The sequence below is a fragment of the Procambarus clarkii genome, chromosome 3 (assembly GCF_040958095.1).
Source record: "Procambarus clarkii isolate CNS0578487 chromosome 3, FALCON_Pclarkii_2.0, whole genome shotgun sequence".
Classification (NCBI taxonomy): Eukaryota; Metazoa; Arthropoda; class Malacostraca; order Decapoda; family Cambaridae; genus Procambarus; species Procambarus clarkii.
In genome coordinates this window covers 12,444,772-12,463,848 of record NC_091152.1, presented here as the reverse complement: position 1 = coordinate 12,463,848, position 19,077 = coordinate 12,444,772, and the positions used below count along the sequence as shown (strand labels likewise).

The following is a 19,077-nucleotide window of genomic DNA, read 5'->3' as shown; positions in this document are numbered from 1 at the left end:
TTGAACTACCATCTTTTGAACACTAATGTAGAAGTAACTGTCGTATTGAACTACCATCTTTTGAACACTAATGTAGAAGTAACTGTCGTATTGAACTACCATCTTTTGAACACTAATGTAGAAGTAACTGTCGTATTGAACTACCATCTTTTGAACACTAATGTATAAGTAACTGTCGTATTGAACTACCATCTTTTGAACACTAATGTAGAAGTAACTGTCGTATTGAACTACCATCTTTTGAACACTAATGTAGAGATAACTACCTCGATGAACTACCATTCCGGATTTGAACACTACAACAACTCAAAGGATGATATATGAATTGGGTTTTATTTAACTACTGACTTTTATTCATTTTTATTTGAAATAAAAATGTATAAAAGTTTGTTATTATTTTTACATATATATATGTAAAACACACACACACACACACACATTATATATATATATATATATATATATATATATATATATATATATATATATATATATATATATATATATATATATATATATATTTACATATATTTGTTATTTCATTTTACATATATGTTCATGATAGGTGGTTATGCTGCATTAACGTCTATATAATTATATATGTATAATTCGTACATATAACAATATCGTATATAAAAGCCATTGCTTTAGTTAGATAATTGTTCAGAAAAAAAAATTATCTTTCCACATATTTGCCAGTTAATTTAAAGTGAGAGTTTTGATATTATTGATTTTATATTGAGAATAATTGATATTATTATGACATTGAGGAAACACAGACTACGAAATTGGGCGAATCTATTGGAAATTTTGGAAAAAATTTTTTTTTTACTGAGGGGGAAGGTTGGGGGGCATGGGGGGTTGGGGGAGTTAAGAGTTAAGTGGGATATCTAATTCTATGTCAGCCCCTGATATGGACCCCCTAATCCCACCTGTACTCTATCCCCTACCCCCCTTACCTGTACCCTAGCCCACCTGTACCCTAGCCCACCTGCACCCTAACCCCACCTGTACCTTTGGACCCCCTGTTCCACCTGCAGCTGTACAACTATCCACCTATTTTCTCCCTTGTACACCTGTGTCAGCACCTTTGTCCTTGTCATACATACACATCATAGACAATATGTCAAGTTTCTTGGACGTCAAGTTACTATACATAATACATACTTAAACACTTATACATATACATACTTATACACTCTGCCCGAAACGCTTTGCGTAATAGTGGCTTTAGGCATTGTATGTACTAGCTCTTATCTGTAAAGCCAACAAACTTTGTAAAATCTCTATGTATGTACCTTTGCCTAAATAAAAATTATTATTATTATTACATAAAATTGCCTGTTGGTCGTGCTACTTATACGTCAAGTTACCTTTACGTTAAGTAACTTACACACGTCAAATTGCCTGTGCATCAAATTAGTTACCTGTAAATTACCTGTAACTTATAGGCCAAGTTACATGTACAGATGCGTCAAGTTTGACCGTAAAGTAGCCAAGATGTGATCAACAACAGCCTAAATATAATCCCAAAAATATATAATCCCCCAAATATAATCCTCCAAATATAATCCTCCAAATATAATCCTCCAAATATAATCCTCCAAATATAATCCTCCAAATATAATCCTCCAAATATAATCCTCCAAATATAATCCTCCAAATATAATCCCCCAAATATAATCCCCCAAATATAATCCCCCAAATATAATCCTCCAAATATAATCCTCCAAATATAATCCTCCAAATATAATCCTCCAAATATAATCCTCCAAATATAATCCTCCAAATATAATCCTCCAAATATAATCCTCCAAATATAATCCTCCAAATATAACCCTGGACCATTATATTTGCTCTATCTCAAAATAATACCTGAGTGTGGCATTTATTTTTATATTTCTATTTGGGGGGAGGGGGGGGGGGAGGGGGAAACAGTGTTGGCACTGGTGTTGATATTTTTTGTATATATATAACATCTAAGTGTTTGTATAAGGCGTCGACCTGTGTTGATTTGTTGTGTGGTGGAAAGTGTGTGTAACATTGAGGGCCATGTACCCACACACCTGTTGTTTAAGTCGTAAGAGTTTGTTTATACTACAAAGGCAGGTGTGTGTGTGTGTGTGTGTGTGTGTCTGTGTGTGTGTGTGTGTGTGTATGTGTGTGTGTGTGTGTGTATGTGTTGTGTGTGTGTGTTGTGTGTGTGTGTGTACTCATCTAGTTGTGTTTGCGGGGGTTGAGCTATGGCCTATCATGGACCCTATGTGTGTGTGTGTGTGTGTGTGTGTGTGTGTTGTGTGTGTGTGTGTACTCATCTAGTTGTGTTTGCGGGGGTTGAGCTATGGCCTATCATGGACCCTATGTGTGTGTGTGTGTGTGTGTGTGTGTGTGTTGTGTGTGTGTGTGTACTCATCTAGTTGTGTTTGCGGGGGTTGAGCTATGGCCTATCATGGACCCTATGTGTGTGTGTGTGTGTGTGTGTGTGTGTGTGTGTGTGTGTGTGGGCAGTACTGGGGGGCGTGTTTGACTCTCTGCATGTCTCTAAACTTACTGCATGATATTATTTAATAGCCAATAAATACACAAAGATATAATTTCTGTATATGCTTGTATTTAAACTAATTTTTCTCACCTAACTCATAACTTGAATGAATTTTCAAACTCATTATGCAAGCCAAATTGAAGAATATAAAAAAAAAAAATGCCATTTTTTTAGGGTTCAATTTTTTTGCTGATAATAGGAATCTGCAATTTTTTTTTTTTTTGTCCAAAAAGGCTAGAATTGGAACCCTGTCTTCTTTTTTTTCAAGCTTACCAAGAGAGCAACACAGGTGAGAGACCTTTTTTATCCTCCTCTGTCACCAGTAAGTAACCTTTTTTTCCCCCGGCACTCATTTTTTTGCCTTTGGAATATTCGCTGTGAAAAGGCACAGACAGACATTTGTTATCCTGAAGATAACAACAATCCTGAACACTGATATCCTGAACACTGATATCTTCTCTCCACCGACGTCTCTTTTAATGTGGTGTAACATAATATATTATATCACTAAAATGTCTAAATGACCCCCCGCCAGGATTCGAACCCTTGACGCCAATGATCACCCCCCCAAACGTACACGATACTATGCCCACCGCACCATTGATCTTAAGACGATCAATGGTGCGCTGGTTACGGTGCCTTGTACGTTTTTAGGGGAGATCCTGGGCGTCATGGGTTCGAATCCTGGTGGGGTTATTTAGAGTTCTTAGTGATCTATGGCTTGCGCGAACTCTTCCAGCCATACATATACATTATATATATATATATATATATATATATATATATATATATATATATATATATATATATATATATATATTCAAGGTAGTTGGTACGTATAGGTCTATACAGGCTGTAGTGCTGTAACGAGGAGTGTAAACCAGTAAACTTAACTGCAGTCAATCATTTGGTATTCATTTTGTATTTAAGAACATTACAGTGAATCACCACATCGAGCTTGGTGTACCTCTTGTGATCATTATGTAATGTTCTGAATTATGGCTGTAGCCACTTTGTCGATAATTCTGTGAACTAATTAGCTGGGGGGACAGTTAGTGCTACAAAGTGATGAATCATTCCCTCTAAAGATGTATTAATATGCGAAAGTACTTAAGGAAATTCCTGTTTCAATTCTTCCTCCGAAGTCTGACAGTCAAATATATGTGTGTGTGTATATATATATATATATATATATATATATATATATATATATATATATATATATATATATATATATATATATAGAGAGAGAGAGAGAGAGGCTTCAGACCTCCTACTAATTATTTTCCCCTCTGGTACATCACATTATTTGAATTTCTTTGTGCAAAGTTACCACAATTCCTTAGTGCTTGAATACAGGTCAAGCAAAGACCTAAAAAATATATATGTGTAAGTGAATTAAAACCCCCAATTTTGACATGTAGCCTACACCCTTTCTTAAGGTGTTGTATATACAGTGTCCTCACTGTATATAGTATACTGGCTGTATTATACATTCTCAGGACACTGTATACACCACCTTAAGAAAGGGTGTAGGTTACAGCCGGAAAATTGGGGAGTTTTAATTCACTTACACATATGTTGGGTCTTTGCTAGACCATCTTTATTATTAGTAGTAGTAGTAGTAATAATATATTTGTTGTTGTGGTGATAGATGCGATAACAAATTATGTGTTCAGTTGTTATGGGGAAGCAATAAAAAGTGAGTTAATATCTTAATTAATTATACTTTACATTATACTGTGGGATTTCACTGGGTATTATTTATATAATGAATAACATTGGGTTTGAAGCTGGGCTTATCAACTATAACATTGGGTTTGAAGCTGGGCTTATCAACTATAACATTGGGTTTGAAGCTGGGCTTATCAACTTATTGAGGTTATTATGGCAACCACGATAACAAGCTTAGCATCCAGCAGGTGAACGCGCGCGCACACACACACACACACACACACACACACACACACACACACACACACACACACACACACTACACACACACACACTACACACACACACTACACACACTACACACACACACACTACACACACACACACTACACACACTACACACACACACACACACACACACACACACACACACACATACACACACAAGCACATCTAGGTGAGTACACACAGGGGGGCCTCGTAGCCTGGTGGATAGCGCGCAGGACTCGTAATTCTGTGGCGCGGGTTCGATTCCCACACGAGGCAGAAACAAATGGGCAAGCACAATTAGGTGAGTACACACACACACACACACACACACACACACACACACACACACACACACACACACACATTATGAGAAGGATTAAAACAGAAGAGGACTGTTTGAGGCTTCAAGAAGACCTAGACAAGCTGAAGGAATGGTCGAACAAATGGTTGTTAGAGTTTAACCCAACCAAATGTAATGTAATGAAGATAGGTGTAGGGAGCAGGAGGCCAGATACAAGTTATCATCTGGGAGAGGAAATTCTTCAGGAGTCAGAGAAGGAAAAAGACTTGGGGGTTGATATCACGCCAGACCTGTCTCCTGCAGCACATATCAAGCGGATAACATCAGCGGCATATGCCAGGCTGGCCAACATACGAACGGCATTCAGAAACTTGTGTAAAGAATCATTCAGAACTTTGTATACCACATATGTCAGGCCAATCCTGGAGTATGCAGCCCCAGCATGGAGTCCATATCTAGTCAAGGATAAGACTAAACTGGAAAAGGTTCAAAGGTTTGCCACCAGACTAGTACCCGAGCTGAGAGGTATAAGCTACGAGGAGAGACTACGGGAATTAAACCTCACTTCGCTGGAAGACAGAAGAGTTAGGGGGGCATGATCACCACATTCAAGATTCTGAAGGGGATTGATAGGGTAGATAAAGACAGTCTATTTAACACAAGGGGAACACGCACAAGGGGACACAGGTGGAAACTGAGTGCCCAAATGAGCCACAGAGATATTAGAAAGAACTTTTTTAGTGTCAGAGTGGTTGACAAATGGAATGCATTAGGAAGTGATGTGGTGGAGGCTGACTCCATACACAGTTTCAAGTGTAGATATGACAGAGCCCGATAGGCTCATGAATCTGTACACCTGTTGATTGACGGTTGAGAGGCGGGACCAAAGAGCCAGAGCTCAACCCCCGCAAACACAACTAGGTGAGTACACACACACAATACACCCTCTCGCTGTATATATTCAGAATATTAAACTGATTTGGTGTTTGGGGGTTCACGGCCTATATATAACCTCTTGAAGGGTCCACACACACCCATCGGAGCCGTGATAAGGATTCGAACCTATGCGGCTGGGTGTTAGCCCCAGGCACAGATTTACTCACTGATGCGATCACGTGTAAGCTGGATTACACCCGTTGTTCCTCTGGAGGGTGATCAATGGTCGTGACACGTGGTAAGTGATAACAGGGGGGGGGGGAGGGATCAATAGAGGGGGGAGGGGGATTATCATAGCACACATCAGTCCAGGTTCTGTCAGCACAAACAGTTAAGGTATCTCCTTGTGATTTATTGTACCTGTGCTTATTAGTACAGTCTTCACTACCTATCTTGAGGTTATCTTGAGATGATTTCGGGGCTTTTGAGTGTCCCCGCGGCCCGGTCCTCGACCAGGCCTCCACCCCCAGGAAGCAGCCCGTGACAGCTGACTAACACCCAGGTACCTATTTTACTGCTAGGTACCTAGACTAATGATTAATGATCTTCACAACCAGAACTAATTATTAATGTCTTCACAACCAGAACTAATTATTAATTAATGTCTTCACAACCAGAATAAATAATTAGCTTTCACAAGTACTTCTCTAATCACAACCAGAACGTCAGTAGAAACAGGATTAGTGACTTTTTTTATATTAAATTAAACTATTTATAAAAAGAGTAGAACGATAATCAACAATTTGCTAATTAAAAAATTCTCCCTACAATACAATTGTCGATTAGACTGACTGTTGTTAATTAGTGACGCCTCTACCACTTGAGACGCCTCTACCACTTAAGACGCCTCTACCACTTGAGACGCCTCTACCACTTAAGACGCCTCTACCACTTGAGACGCCTCTACCACTTGAGACGCCTCTACCACTTGAGACGCCTCTACCACTTGAGACGCCTCTACCACTTGAGACGCCTCTACCTCTCAAGACGCCTCTACCACTTGAGACGCCTCTACCACTTGAGACGCCTCTACCACTTGAGACGCCTCTACCACTTGAGACGCCTCTACCACTTGAGACGCCTCTACCTCTTGAGACGCCTCTACCACTTGAGACGCCTCTACCACTCAAGACGCCTCTACCACTCAAGACGCCTCTACCACTCAAGACGCCTCTACCACTTGAGACGCCTCTACCACTTAAGACGCCTCTACCACTCAAGACGCCTCTACCTCTCAAGACGCCTCTACCACTTAAGACGCCTCTACCACTTGAGACGCCTCTACCACTTGAGACGCCTCTACCACTCAAGACGCCTCTACCACTTAAGACGCCTCTACCACTTGAGACGCCTCTACCACTTAAGACGCCTCTACCACTTAAGACGCCTCTACCACTTGAGACGCCTCTACCACTTGAGACGCCTCTACCACTTGAGACGCCTCTACCTCTTAAGACGCCTCTACCACTTAAGACGCCTCTACCACTTAAGACGCCTCTACCACTTGAGACGCCTCTACCACTTAAGACGCCTCTACCACTTAAGACGCCTCTATACACTACAAGATTACCAGTCTCATCAACCAACCGACTAATCAGGTTGAACCATCAGAGATAACAAAGATAACATACAAGAGCTCACACTACAGTCTTCCATCCTCGCCGATCGGACAGCACACTGGACTTGTGATCCTGTGGTCCTGGGTTCGATCCCAGGCGCCGGCGAGAAACAATGGGCAAAGTTTCTTTCACCCTATGCCCCTGTTACCAAGCAGTAAAATAGGTACCTGGGTGTTAGTCAGCTGTCACGGGCTGCTTCCTGGGGGTGGAGGCCTGGTCGTGGACCGGGCCGCGGGGACACTAAAGCCCCGAAATCATCTCAAGATCCTTGTGGGAACATAAAGTTTTAGAACCAATCCACAAGGGCCGTGACGAGGATTCGAACCTGCGTCCGGGAGCATCCCAGACACTGCCTTGATCGACTGAGCTATTAATGTTCATTAATAGCTCTTAATAATTAGTTATTAATAATAATAGGTCTTAATTTTTGTTAATTTGATCCATCAGGTTAGTGTGATCTCTGTGTGTAATTAAGTTATAGTGGGTGATAGTGGGTAATTAAGTCATAGCAATTAAGTTATAGTGGGTGATAGTGGGTATCTTCTTGAGGTTATCTTGAGATGATTTCGGGGCTTTAGTGTCCCCGCGGCCCGGTCCTCGACCAGGCCTCCACCCCCAGGAAGCAGCCCGTGACAGCTGACTAACACCCAGGTACCTATTTACTGCTAGGTAACAGGGGCATAGGGTGAAAGAAACTTTGCCCATTTGTTTCTGCCTCGTGCGGGAATCGAACCCGCGCCACAGAATTACGAGTCCTGCGCGCTATCCACCAGGCTACGAGGCCCCCTAATAATTAGGGGGTAATTAAGTTATAGCAATTAAGTTATAGTGGGTGTCTAAGTACGCTAAGCTATAACATGGCTACATCTAAGACAGATAATCTTAAGATGCAGAACGGTAGACGGTAGAGCGACGGTCTCGCTTTCCTGCAGGTCAGTGTTCAATCCCCCGACCGTCCATAAGTGGTTGTGGACACCATTCCTTTCCCCCCGTCCTATCCCAAGTCCTTATTCTGACCCCTTCCCAGTGCTATATAGTCGCAATGGCTTGGCGCTTTCTCCTGATAGTTTCCTTCCTTCCCGACAGGTTGGGCTCGGGGAGTAGAAGAACCCCTGAAGCCCTCTCCAGGTATACTCCAAGTATACTCCAGGTATACTCCAGGTATACTCCAAGTATACTCCAGGTATACTCCAAGTATACGCCAGGTATACGCTAGGTATACTCCAGGTATACTCCAGGTATACGCCAGGTATACTCCAGGTATACTCCAAGTATAATCAACTGGAAAAAGCTTCGAGCTGCAACATCTGAAGAAAATATACTGTACAATGCAATCCTACATTATCATGATTAATACAAGTAAATACTATGGTGAGCGGGGATCACCATAGTCCGTGCTACTTGGAACTTTTTCTTCCAGGTAGCGAATCTTTAACAACAACAACAACTCATTATTTCATCAGCCAAACATTGTCTGTCTATCGAGGGCTATCTTGAGATCTTGTTATCTTGAGATGATTTCGGGGCTTTAGTGTCCCCGCGGCCCGGTCCTCGACCAGGCCTCCACCCCCAGGAAGCAGCCCGTGACAGCTGACTAACACCCAGGTACCTATTTCACTGCTAGATAACAGGGGGCATAGGGTGAAAGAAACCCTGCCCATTGTTTCTCTCCGGCGCCCGGGATCGAACCCAGGATCATGAGTCCAGCGTGCTGTCCACTCGGCCGACCGGGGGCTCCCATGGGCTGATGATTGAAAAATGCCTCTAAAAATCTGACCTTTTAAATACCCCTGAGAGCCATTTCCTCTCCTAGAACATTGTTATGTTTGATTTACACTTGTGATCAATATACCACTCTGGTGACTGAGTCATACTAACAACGTATAAATGTATATACCGCCACTATATCTCACAGTGAGGAATAATTAATATATAGCCCGCCCCCGTCAGAATGGCTCCCCTGCACGCAGCTGGTGCGCTGTCTCCTTACTGTGTCTGGCACGGTCACCGTTCACTGTATTCAACTGTGGTGACATACAGTACCTTGTTTGACGCCTCTGTGGCCCTCTATGGCACTTCTAGGATCCTGTGGCCCTCTATGGCACTTCTAGGATCCTGTGGCCCTCTATGGCACTTATAGGATCCTGTGGCCCTCTATGGCACTTCTAGGATCCTGTGGCCCTCTATGGTACATCTAGGTCCCTGTGGTCCTCTATGGTACTTCTAGGATCCTGTGGCCCTCTATGGTACCTCTAGGTCCCTGTGGCCCTCTATGGTACCTCTAGGTCCCTGTGGCCCTCTATGGCACCTCTAGGACCCAGTGGCCCTCTATGGCACCTCTAGGGCCCCTGTGGCCTTTATGGTACATCTAGGACCCTGTGACCTCTATGGCACCTCTAGGACCCTGTGGTCTTCTATGGCACATCTAGGTCCCTGTGGGCCTTCTATGGCACCTCTAGGACCCTGTGGCTTCTATGGCACCTCTAGGACCCTGTGGCCCTCTATGACCCCTATAGGTCCTTGTGGCCCTCTATGGCACCTCTAGGTCCATGTGGCCCTCTATGGCACTTCTAGGACCCTGTGGCTCTCTATGGCACCTCTAGGTCCCTGTGGCCTCTATGGCACTTCTAGGTCCCTGTGGCCTCAATGGCACCTCTAGGTCCCTGTGGCCTCTATGGCACCTCTAGGTCCCTGTGGCCTCTATGGCACCTCTAGGTCCCTGTGGCCTCTATGGCATCTCTAGGTCCCTGTGGCCTCTATGGCACCTCTAGGTCCCTGTGGCCTGTATGGCACTTCTAGGACCCTGTGGCCTCTATGGCACCTCTAGGACCCTGTGGCCTCTATGGCACCTCTAGGACCCTGTGGCCTATATGGCACCTCTAGGTCCCTGTGGCCTCTATGGCACTTCTGGGACCCCGTGGCCCTCTATGGCACCTCTAGGTCCCTGTGGCCCTCTATGGCACTTCTAGGATCCTGTGGCCCTCTATGGCACTTCTAGGATCCTGTGGCCCTCTATGGCACATCTAGGTCCCTGTGGCAGTCTATGACACTTCTAGAACCCTGTGGCAGTTTATGGCACTTCTATGTCCCTGTGGCCCTCTATGGCACCTTGGTCCCTGTGGCTCTCTATGGCACCTCTAGGGCCCTGTGGCCCTCTATGGCACCTCTAAGGCCCTGTGGCCCTCTATGGCACCTCTAGGTCCCTGTGGCCCTCTATGGCACCTTTACGTCCCTGTGGCAGTCTATGGTACTTCTAGAACCCTGTGGCAGTCTATGGCACTTCTAGAACCCTGTGGCAGTCTATGGCACTTCTAGAACCCTGTGGCAGTCTATGGCACTTCTAGAACCCTGTGGCCCTCTATGGTACATCTAGGTCCCTGTGGCCCTCTATGGCACCTCTAGGTCCCTGTGGTTTTTATGGCACCTCTAGGACCCTGTGGCCTCTATGGCACCTCTAGGACCCTGTGGCCCCTCTATGGCACCTCTAGGGCCCTATGGCCTTCTATGGCACCTCTAGGGCCCTGTGGCCCTCTATGGCACCTCTAGGTCCCTGTGGCCCTCTATGGCACATCTAAGACCCTGTAGCCCTCTATGGCACTTCTAGAACCCTGTGGCCTTCTATGGCACCTTAGGTCCCTGTAGCCCTCTATGGCACCTCTAGGACCCTGTGGCCCTCTATGGCACCTCTAGGACCCTGTGGCCCTCTATGGCACCTCTAGGACCCTGTGGCCCTCTATGGCACCTCTAGGACCCTGTGGCCCTCTATGGCACCTCTAGGTCCCTGTGGCCCTCTATGGCACCTCTAGGTCCCTGTGGCCTCTATGGCACCTGTAGGTCCCTGTGGCCCTCTATGGCACCTCTGGGGCCCTGTGGCCCTCTATGGCACCTCTAGGTCCCCTGTGGCCCTCTATGGCACCTCTAGGTCCCCTGTGGCCCTCTATGGCACCTCTAGGTCCCCTGTGGCCCTCTATGGCACCTCTAGGTCCCCTGTGGCCCTCTATGGCACCTCTAGGTCCCCTGTGGCCCTATATGGCACCTCTAGGTCCCTGTGCCCTCTATGGCACCTCTAGGTCCCTGTGCCCTCTATGGCACCTCTAGGTCCCTGTGCCCTCTATGGCACCTCTAGGACCCTGTGGCCCTCTATGGTACCTCTAGGGTCCTGTGGCCCTCTATGGTACCTCTAGGGTCCTGTGGCCCTCTATGGCACCTCTAGGACCCTGTGGCCCTCTATGGCACCTAGGACCCTGTGGCCCTCTATGGCACCTCTAGGACCCTGTGACCCTCTATGGCACCTAGGACCCTGTGGTCCTCTATGGCACCTCTAGGTCCCTGTGGCCCTCTATGGCACTTCTAGGTCCCTGTGGCCCTCTATGGCACCTCTAGAACCCTGTGGCCCTCTATGGCACCTCTAGGACCCTGTTGCCTCTATGGTACCTCTAGGACCCTTTGGCCTCTATGGCACCTCTAGGAACCTGTGGCCCTCTATGGCACCTTTAGGTCCCTGTGGCCTTCTATGGCACCTCTGGGGCCCTGTGGCCTTCTATGGCACCTCTTGGTCCCTGTGGCCCTCTATGGCACCTCTAGGTCCCCTGTGGCCCTCTATGGCACCTCTAGGTCCCCTGTGGCCCTCTATGGCACCTCTAGGTCCCCTGTGGCCCTCTATGGCACCTCTAGGTCCCTTGTGGCCCTCTATGGCACCTCTAGGTCCCCTGTGGCCCTCTATGGCACCTCTAGGTCCCCTGTGGCCCTCTATGGCACCTCTAGGTCCCCTGTGGCCCTATATGGCACCTCTAGGTCCCCTGTGGCCCTATATGGCACCTCTAGGTCCCTGTGCCCTCTATGGCACCTCTAGGTCCCTGTGCCCTCTATGGCACCTCTAGGTCCCTGTGGCCCTCTATGGTACCTCTAGGGTCCTGTGGCCCTCTATGGTACCTCTAGGGTCCTGTGGCCCTCTATGGTACCTCTAGGGTCCTGTGGCCCTCTATGGCACCTCTAGGACCCTGTGGCCCTCTATGGCACCTCTAGGACCCTGTGGCCCTCTATGGCACCTCTAGGACCTTGTGGCCCTCTATGGCACCTCTAGGACCCTGTGACCCTCTATGGCACCTAGGACCCTGTGGCCCTCTATGGCACCTCTAGGTCCCTGTGGCCCTCTATGGCACTTCTAGGTCCCTGTGGCCCTCTATGGCACCTCTAGAACCCTGTGGCCCTCTATGGCACCTCTGGGACCCTGTTGCCTCTATGGCACCTCTAGGACCCTTTGGCCTCTATGGCACCTCTAGGACCCTTTGGCCTCTATGGCACCTCTAGGAACCTGTGGCCCTCTATGGCACCTCTTGGTCCCTGTGGCCCTCTATGGCACCTCTAGGACCCTCTAAACTGTCTCTCCAGGGACGAGGGGACAATACCATACCCAGTGAGGGGAAAGGAATTAAAAATAATATATAAACTTTCCTCAAGTTACCTAAAAATAATTTTCCATTTAATTTTACAAACCCGGAAGGAATTTCTGCAAAAATTCTTGAAATTCCACATTAAAAAATTAAACCCCGAGGAGAAGAACATGATTTTAAGAGACCAGCAAATTAATATATTTATACACATACACATTAATACAATATTTATATACACTAACGTGATGCATCAAATGAATAAATCCACAAGGGCCGTGACGAGGATTCGAACCTGCGTCCGGGAGCATCCCAGACACTGCCTTAATCTAGCTCAGTCGATTAAGGCAGTGTCTGGGATTAGGCAAAATTGTAATTAATTTTGTCAATAAAGATGTTAATAATAATAATAAGTGTCTGGGATGCTCCCGGACGCAGGTTCGAATCCTCGTCACGGCCCTTGTGGATTTGTTCATTTAATATATTTATAGTTTACGTGTCAATAACACAGTATTAATACCCACTTATTGCTCCACACAAAGACCTTTATGTGTGTCTGAGCTAAGTCTGAATCATGTTCCTTGTTCAACGTCCAGATGAATTCGACTTGGAGCATACAACTGTTTGATGGGCCTCGATTGACCGAGAGGGAAGATGTAAGACCTGGCGGACAGCTTGAAGCCAGAGTCAGGCAACGATCACCTCACTCGACCCTTAGCTGCTCCCTACGTTTATGGGGGGTTAGGTGAAGCGGAGAGGGAGGTGTACACACACTTGTGTGTGTATATCACGAAAATAAACACGTGATTAAAAATGTGACAGTGTCAGACCACGGAGGAAAATTGAAACAGGAATTTCCTTTAAGTACTTTCGTATATTAATACATCTTCATATCTACTCAGTCCTTTATATCTACTCAGACGAGGAGTGAGTGAGTTGTTGATTACGAGGTAAAATGCACGTTGCTGTTGTTTTTTAAGATTCGCTACTTAGAACGAAAATTTCGAAGCAGCACGGGCTATGGTGAGCCCGAGGGTAAATTGCAGCATTTATACGTGTCGGTATAAATCCCAGGGTTTGTGTGGGGACAATAGTTCCCTGGATGGTAGTGAATGTATTTTTTTTTTCCTGATGTCCATTTCCAACTCGTAAAATACTTTTAATTCCTGAACTGTAAAATTACCTCTAATTCTTGAACTGTAAAAGTACCTCTATAATTTTTGAACTGTAAAAGTACCTCTAATTGCTGAACTGTAAAAGTACCTCTATAATTTTTGAACTGTAAAAGTACCTCTAATTCCTGAACTGTAAAATTACCTCTAATTCCTGAACTGTAAAAGTACCTCTATAATTCCTGAACTGTAAAATTACCTCTAATTCTTGAACTGTAAAAGTACCTCTATAATTTTTGAACTGTAAAAGTACCTCTAATTCTTGAACTGTAAAATTACCTCTAATTCCTGAACTGTAAAAGTACCTCTATAATTTTTGAACTGTAAAAGTACCTCTAATTCCTGAACTGTAAAATTACCTCTAATTCCTGAACTGTAAAAGTACCTCTATAATTTTTGAACTGTAAAAGTACCTCTAATTCTTGAACTGTAAAAGTACCTCTATAATTCCTGAACTGTAAAATTACCTCTAATTCTTGAACTGTAAAAGTACCTCTATAATTTTTGAACTGTAAAAGTACCTCTAATTCTTGAACTGTAAAAGTACTTTTAATTCCTGAAGTGCAAAGTACCTCTAATTCTTGAACTCCGAGGTACTTAATATTGTGCTTGAGTCGCCTGTAATCCCTGAATATGAAATTGAGAATAATTTAAGAATAGGGAGATAATTTAAGGTAATAATAGGTGTGCTAATTGTAATAGTCGAGATGTGACTGTTTCTTAGCCACTTTTCTGAATTGACGAGTCATGAGAAAATATTTACCCTGAGAAGCAGCGTCGGTTGGCATCCATGTGGTCCTGGGTTCGATACCAGGCGCCGGTGAGAAACAATGGGCAGAGTTTCTTTCACCCTATACCCCCTTTTCCCTAGCAGTAAAATAGGTACCTGGGTGTTAGTCAGCTGTCACGGGCTGCTTCCTGGGGGTGGAGGCGTGGTTGAGGACCGGGCCGCGGGGACATTAAATGCCCCGAAATCATCTCAAGATAACCTCAAGATAACATCCACCTTCGCATATTTCTGTGTAGTTAATACCACGTAATGAGGCCGTTGGACGGATTGGGGGTCGGCCTAAGGTTAGACAAGCGTAGGCTCACGACGGGTCGAATATCTCACGCAGGTTCGAATCCTCGTCACGGCCCTTGTGGATTTGTTCATTTGATGCATCACGTTAGTATGATCTGTGTATGTGTAATCTCACGACATGAACGATTAAAACTGAAATATATATTCAAGGACTCGCTCATTATATTGCATTATATTACTCATTATATTATGCATATTTCACTACGTCTAAATGTAGGGAGGAATCTACCATATTCTTCAAGCTAAGAACGCAGAGCTGAAGCACAGAACAGTTCAAGGTAGTGAACAAATGGCCTGTGTTCTTTTTTTGCGCATTGTTCCTCGCAGTTTTGAACTTGCTGGCATATTTTGTACATTGTTCTCTACAACATTCCGCCCATGCAATATTCGCACATTTCCACCCTCTGTGCGAACAGTTTTTGTACATGGGACAAAGTCAGGGGTGGTATTGTACAGGGCGCGCGTGTGTATTTGCTATTTGTGTCTGCAGGATTGAGATGTTAGCTCTTGGACCCCGCCTTTTATATCTACTCTATTATATCTACTCCATATATTTCTCTCTAAAACACACACACACACACACACACACACACACTCATACACACTCACACACACTCACACACACATTCACACACACACACACACACACACACACACACACACACTCACACACACACACACACACACACACACACACACACACACACACACACACACACACACACACACACACACACAGGCGGGACCAAAGAGCCAGAGCTCAACCCCCGCAAACACAATTAGGTGAGTACACACACACATCCCCAGAGCCCGTAGCAGCGGTCTAATTACCAGGTATCTATTTCTGCTAGGCAAACATGGAGTATCAGGATGTAAGGAACTCTATCCATTTCTTTCGGCCTCCGCCGGGGATCGAACCCCCGGCCTTTAGGACTATGACTCCCGAGCGGTGTTCACTCAGCCGCGAGGCCCCGCCTGCACCACACCCATGACACCCCCCACACACACACCCCTTCCTCACCCCCCCACACCCCCTTCCTCCTACCCCCCCCCACTCCACACCACCTCCCCTACCCCTACATCTCCCCCAGACATACCAGTTCTAGAGCGACAAAAGTACTTGATATGATTGATTTGATTTCATACCACTCGGAGGGCAAGGAAGGGGGGGAAGGGAAGGGAAGGGAGGGGGTGGGGTGAAGGAGGAAGGGTGTATTGTTATTTAGAAAGCTTTAAACATGGCGGCCGAGGTCCTGGGGGGGGGGCGGGGGGGAGGGGGGGGGTGATAGCCCCCTCAGGTTGTGTGGTATTTTGGGAAGAAAAAATGGTGTGACAGCCACGTGTTGTTTTGTGAGGTGAGGCGCGGGTGGTGGTGGGAATGGTGGTGGTGGGAATGGTGGTGGTGGGAATGGTGGCGGGAATGGTGGTGGTGAAAATGGTAGTGGCGGGAATGGTGGTGGTGGGAATGGTGGCGGGAATGGTGGTGGGAATGGTGGTGGTGGGAATGGTGGCGGGAATGGTGGCGGGAATGGTGGTGGTGGGAATGGTGGCGGGAATGGTGGTGGTGGGAGTGGTGGGAATGGTGGCGGGAATGGTGGTGGTGGGAATGGTGGTGGGCATGGTGGCGGGAATGGTGGTGGGAATGGTGGCGGGAATGGTGGTGGCGGGAATGGTGGTGGCGGGAATGGTGGTGGTGGGAATGGTGGTGGTGGGAATGGTGGCGGGAATGGTGGCGGGAATGGTGGTGGTGGGAATGGTGGCGGGAATGGTGGTGGCGGGAATGGTGGTGGTGGGAATGGTGGCGGGAATGGTGGTGGGAATGGTGGCGGGAATGGTGGTGGTGGGAATGGTGGCGGGAATGGTGGCGGGAATGGTGGTGGTGGGAATGGTGGCGGGAATGGTGGTGGAAATAGTGGCGGGAATGGTGGCGGGAATGGTGGTGGTGGGAATGGTGGCGGGAATGGTGGTGGTGGGAATGGTGGCGGGAATGGTGGTGGTGGGAATGGTGGCGGGAATGGTGGTGGTGGGAATGGTGGCGGGAATGGTGGTGGCGGGAATGGTGGTGGGAATGGTGGCGGTGGGAATGGTGGCGGTGGGAATGGTGGCGGGAATGGTGGCGGGAATGGTGGTGGGAATGGTGGCGGGAATGGTGGTGAGAATGGTGGCGGGAATGGTGGTGGGAATGGTGGTGGGAATGGTGGTGGGAATGGTGGCGGGAATGGTGGCGGGAATGGTGCCGGGAATGGTGGCGGGAATGGTGGCGGGAATGGTAGTGGGAATGGTGGCGGCAATGGTGGCGGGAATGGTAGTGGGAATGGTGGCGGGAATGGAAGTTTGAAGTGGTAGTTAACCACGTAAACCCTTTAGGAATACCAATACCAGCCGACCTAACACTGCGAGAGAGTCAGAGAGTCAGAGAGTCAGAGAGTCAGAGAGTCATGGGTCAGAGAGAACAGAGAGAGAGGGGGGGAGGTAGAGGGGGGTATACCACAGGTCCCAACAACTAGGAAAAGCAAGTAAACTGGAGACCTAGAGTACTCAAGGGATACCACACACCATATACTACCATAACGATACTCGCTACAGTGACCGAGTACTCACTATAGTACACTATACAGTGTACTATACTGTATAGTACACCCAGCCCACACAACCTGGAGGTAAACTTGGCTATACATTCGTCATAAATAAACCAGTTTAAGCGGGAGGACAGTACTACCCGGGGCTCCTCACCCCCCCCCCCACTCTTTCTGGACGACAATTGTCTGGTAGGCCTATACTCCTCTCTGGGATCTAGGCCTACTGCTAGGTAGGCTTCTACCTTCATGTCTTATATAGCGTCATTTAATCTTTACAAGTCTTAATCCGTAGCCAGATTCCAGAACCTATATATATATATATAACTTTATTACATAACAGATCTGTGTTTTAACGCGTATAATAATATTTAATCGTAAGAGGAGTAAACATTTAGGTCAACATTTCTTGAGACGGAGATATTAGAGGAGACCAGTGAAGAGAAGATGGTGAGGAGTAGGTACTGGGGAGTGTGGGGGTGGGGAGGAGGTACTGGGGAGTGTGAGGGTGGGGGAGGTACTGGGGAGTGTGGTGGTGGGGAGGAGGTACTGGGGAGTGTGAGGGTGGGGGGTAGGAGGTACTGGGGAGTGTGAGGGTGGGGAGGAGGTACTGGGGAGTGTGGGGGTGAGGAGGAGGAGGTACTGGGGAGTGTGAGGGTGGGGAGGAGGAGGTACTGGGGAGTGTGAGGGTGGGGAGGAGGTGGTACTGGGGGTGTGTGAGGGTGGGGAGGAGGAGGTACTGGGGGTGTGTGAGGGTGGGGAGGAGGAGGTACTGGGGGTGTGTGAGGGTGGGGAGGAGGAGGTACTGGGGAGTGTGAGGGTGGGGAGGAGGAGGTACTGGGGAGTGTGAGGGTGGGGAGGAGGTACTGGGGAGTGTGAGGGTGGGGAGGAGGTGGTACTGGGGAGTGTGATGGTGGGGGGTAGGAGGTACTGGGGAGTGTGAGGGTGGGGAGGAGGTACTGGGGAGTGTGGGGGTGAGGAGGAGGAGGTACTGGGGAGTGTGAGGGTGGGGAGGAGGTACTGGGGAGTGTGAGGGTGGGGAGGAGGTACTGGGGGAGTGTGAGGGTGGGGGGTAGGAGGTACTGGGGGAGTGTGAGGGTGGGGGGGGAGGAGGTACTGGGGGAGTGTGAGGGTGGGGGGGGAGGAGGTACTGGGGGAGTGTGAGGGTGGGGAGGAGGTGGTACTGGGGGTGTGTGAGGGTGGGGAGGAGGAGGTACTGGGGGTGTGTGAGGGTGGGGAGGAGGAGGTACTGGGGAGTGTGAGGGTGGGGAGGAGGAGGTACTGGGTGGGGGGTAGGAGGTACTGGGGAGTGTGAGGGTGGGGAGGAGGTACTGGGGAGTGTGAGGGTGGGGAGGAGGAGGTACTGGGGAGTGTGAGGGTGGGGGGTAGGAGGTACTGGGGAGTGTGAGGGTGGGGGGTAGGAGGTACTGGGGGAGTGTGAGGGTGGGGAGGAGGTACTGGGGAGTGTGAGGGTGGGGAGGAGGTACTGGGGAGTGTGAGGGTGGGGAGGAGG

The 19,077-nt window shown here is 47.4% G+C and overlaps 1 protein-coding gene across 20 annotated transcripts in view; it reads left to right on the top strand.

The window, feature by feature from the left end:
* Positions 1 to 19,077, top strand: part of LOC123760896 (CUGBP Elav-like family member 4) — a 1,099,894-nt gene that overhangs the window by 531,095 nt on the left and 549,722 nt on the right. For 18 of the 20 annotated variants that reach the window (XR_011229373.1, XM_069329220.1, XM_069329212.1 and 15 more), the window contains exon 3: positions 2,811 to 2,831. The exons of the other annotated variants lie outside the window; for them this stretch is intronic. Coding sequence is in view for 17 of the 18 variants with exons in the window: in XM_069329220.1 (XP_069185321.1) it covers positions 2,811 to 2,831 (21 nt within the window). In the remaining variant the exon portion in view is untranslated. The remainder of the gene's footprint in view (positions 1 to 2,810; positions 2,832 to 19,077) is intronic. 20 annotated transcript variants of the gene reach the window in all.